The 3,739-nt window shown below is 39.5% G+C and overlaps 1 protein-coding gene across 1 annotated transcript; it reads right to left on the bottom strand.

The window, feature by feature from the left end:
- Positions 1 to 757: 757 nt before the first annotated feature.
- Positions 758 to 1,699, bottom strand: LOC138674637 (olfactory receptor 1-like). Its single transcript, XM_069762453.1, has one exon. The coding sequence runs from the start codon at positions 1,697 to 1,699 to the stop codon at positions 758 to 760; it is 942 nt and encodes a 313-aa protein (XP_069618554.1).
- Positions 1,700 to 3,739: the final 2,040 nt, after the last annotated feature.

Below are 3,739 nucleotides of genomic sequence, written 5' to 3'. Positions count from 1 at the left end.
AAAATGTTGGCACCTTCCTAAAATTGTGGGTTTGTTTCAAACATGTGATGCTGATTCAAACTCACCTGCAGCAAGTAAGAGGAGTTGACTCAATCTTTGCATTGAGTGTCTGCATGGAGAACAGAAAAAGAAGAGGACTTGAGAATCAAAATTGTTGAACAGTATCAACAATCTCAAGGTTACAAGTTCATCTCCAGAAGTCTTGATGTTCATATGTTCTAATGTTCATGTTTTTTAGGTGTAATAAAAATCTTAGGGAATTTATTAACAGTTTTGTTAAAGTGTTTGTTTTTAATAATTTTTGTTTTTAAGAACTGTGACATAAGTGTTTCCTATGCTAGATGTGGATTTATGGTATAATTTACGTTAAATTGAAGATAATGTGCTGAACTGTTGATGGTGATGCCCCTGCAAATCCTCACCCACTTTCCCATTTAGTTTTCAAAAGTAAATACATTCCTCCCTTTGGGTTAACCTCTTTAATGCAGTTTAAAAAATTATTTTCAGCCATTTCTTGACCAGGGGGCATCACATACTGCCCCATTAATGTCCCCAAAGGTCTTGAGGACCTGATTTTCTAAGCTCCTAAATTGTAGAGATACCAGATAATTCAGTGATATAGAAGTGATGACTTTAAGGAACAAATCGTTAAATGGTTTAATAAATTTGCTTTTCCACATTTTTGGAAAACTTGATGGGAGCTGTAATAACTGCCTTACCAGAAGAAATATTAAAAAAAAAATCTATTTTTTTTCTTTTAGAATGATCCAAGATTGAGTCTTTTACGATCAACGATTCTCCTAAATGCTCTTTTCACCTCTTTATTTCTTAAACTATATATAAGAGGATTTAACATGGGGGTTACAGCCGTATACAGCACTGAGAAGACCACATCCTGCACCTCTAAATGTTCTGATGGAGGATTCATATACATACATAGTCCAGTGCCATAGAAAATAATGAGGACAGTAAGGTGGGACATGCAGGTGGAGAAGGCCTTTCTTCTACCATTAGTGGACTTGATCACTAAAATACTCCTGATTATTTTAACGTAGGATGTTACGCTTAGAAGAAATGTGCAAAAAGCAAGTAGTATAGTTTCTACATAGAGTATGATGTGGAAGCTGGCGTTATTGCAAGAGATCTTCTCCAAAGCTTTAATATCACAGAAAAAATGTTGGATTTTATTAGATCGACATAGGTCCAATCGGTAGATCGAAACAGTCATGAACAAAGAATTTATAGACCCACAAATCCAGGTGCCCAATATGAAGAGGACATACTTCTTCTTATTCATGATCAGGTGGTAATGTAAGGGTTTGCAAATGGCCACATATCGGTCGTAGGCCATCAAAGACAGCAAAATGTCCTCCGTACCGGCTGCAAACATGAAAAAATACAATTGGGAAAAGCATTGTGTGTAGGATATCAAAAAGTTTCCTGAGAGTAAAATGTTCATCAGCGTCGGAATAGTAGAAGATATAAAGATGAGATCCACCATGGACAAGTTGCAAAGAAAGATGTACATGGGGATACGTAGATGAACATCAATTATCACTGCCGAAATTATGAATAAATTGCCCAGTAAACCTGATGTGTAAATACAGAAAAATATCAGGAAGACAAATATATTGTGCTCTTTAGTATCCAAAAATGCTATAATTTGGAAATATTCAAAAGATGTTGTGTTACTATCCATCTGGTAAGGGTTCTCTATAAAACGGAGAAACAGATGGTCAATTACTTCATTTTTTTTCTGGTGAAGAAAACTAATAATTTGACTTCTTTTTTATTCAGGTTTTTTAGCTGTTCTTGAATTTGTATCAGTTTCTTTTACTTTTAGTGTTTTTCAAAAAAGACAAATAGAGAAATCCCAAACTACAGCTCCAGTTCAGATGAAGGCCTCATGTACATGGCTTATGGTTTTCTAAACTATAACTATGGCCTCTATGAATCCATTAGAAAAATCGTCTATGTGCCATTTTATAAAATCAAACGGAAAGTAATATATAGTATTGGCCTTTGAAAGTCCACAGTTATTATATCACATATCCATATACTATGTATATTCATAATACTGCGATATACTTGTGGTATGAAATGATGAATGACAAGTGGAATAAGGGTTATCTTCGGTTCTCCTTATAGTTATTCTGTTTGTTTAAGAATACTATGTTTCAAGGAGACAACATACCACTGCAAACATTCTTCCTTTGGGGTCGTAATTTGCACTATGTGTACAATAGTATGAGGTCCGTGCACACAGACATTAAAGGGGTTGTCCGAAAGAAACAAGTTATGACCTATCTGCAGGGTCGGTGATCACCAGAGATGAGTACATTTTGGCAAAACTCGAAATTTACCCGTTTGCATGGTTTTCCCAAGGAAGTTTGATTATTGTGATGTCTCTTCAAACCCCAGAGCATAATAAACGTAATATGTAAAAAATACAAAAAAATCCTCATACCCATTGCACTGATCATCTTCCCGGCCCCTTCACTCCTCACAGTTACTCATCTGGTCCTCTTCGGATTGCCATCTGCTGCTCTGAAATTCCTGAGCCCCTCACGTTAGTCTGGGTTTTGCAGGTTTAATAGGCCTGGGAGGGTTCTGTGCATGCGCCTGCAAAGGTTGTGGCGCGCAAATTTATCCGTAATTTAATGTACCTTATTATGCTGTGTGATCACTTCAAATCCAAAAGCTTAATAAATGTATTTGTGATGCCCCAGGATCCTGGTCATCACAGTGGCATTGCTTTCCTCACGGGGAGAGTGTTGTCACGCTTGGAAGCGATGAAAGGCCTCTTTTATCAGGTAATCACAACATGTTCATACTCCAGGCCAGAAGGGGGAGCTCTGAACCTGGATTAAGTGAAACTTCCCTAATATATTCTGGATGGAGTGGAAGTTAGTGGGCAGTCTGTCAGAGGACAGAGACGAGAGCAGTCGGACAGTGAGTGTCAGAAAGACTGAAGAGGCCGTGTAGCCAGAGTCACTACAGATCCTGGAGAAAGAGATACAGAAGGAAAGGACAGTTTGTGGAAAGTGTGCAGGAGTGAAAAGGCATGTAGAAAAGCCGCGGAGACACAATCACGTGTTTCTCAACGCAAGCAATAAATAGCCAGGTCTTTCACCGGGAAGGAACAACCACGGGAAGGGCAGCATCCAAAAAGGAAAACCACCTATGCCAAAACATGGTATCAATCCACAGACATCAGTGTGGAGTAGGAAACTGGCTGTGGATGGATACCATGTTTTGGCATAGGTGGTTTTCCTTTTTGGATGCTGCCCTTCCCATGGTTGTTTGCGTTGAGAAACACATGATGGTGTCTCCGTGGCTTTTCTACATGCATTTGCATATTTCCCATAAGGGATGGGAGCAGTGTTCTGGATCACTGCATTGAGAAACACATGATGGTGTCTCCGTGGTGTTGGATGTTTTGATCTCCCCGAGGTCATTCATCCTTATGTTTACAGGAGAGAAAAGGCACAGGAGAGTGATACCAAGGGAGCAGGGCTATTTCCCTGGCTGAGTGCAGATTCTGGTAGCCGGAAGACCGAGGCCGTGTTGGACTCTAGGAGGCACAGCAGAAACCAGCAGGACAGCTGGATTATAAATCACCTGTCTGCCTTTACACCCAGGAGGCACAGTGGCATATAGGGCCCGGGTTGTGATAGAGACCCTGTAAAAAGGCTTGAGTTACCTGTCATATGGGTTTGTGTCTTAACCTTTATGGAGG

The sequence above is a fragment of the Ranitomeya imitator genome, chromosome 4, assembly GCF_032444005.1.
Source record: "Ranitomeya imitator isolate aRanImi1 chromosome 4, aRanImi1.pri, whole genome shotgun sequence".
Taxonomy (NCBI): domain Eukaryota; kingdom Metazoa; phylum Chordata; class Amphibia; order Anura; family Dendrobatidae; genus Ranitomeya; species Ranitomeya imitator.
Note: the sequence above shows the minus strand (reverse complement) of the source record. Positions and strands in the feature narration are given on the sequence as shown.

Excerpts from the sequence above, each read along its gene's own strand:
- LOC138674637 (XM_069762453.1), bottom strand. The coding sequence starts at position 1,699 with ATGGATAGTAACACAACATCTTTTGAATATTTCCAAATTATAGCATTT.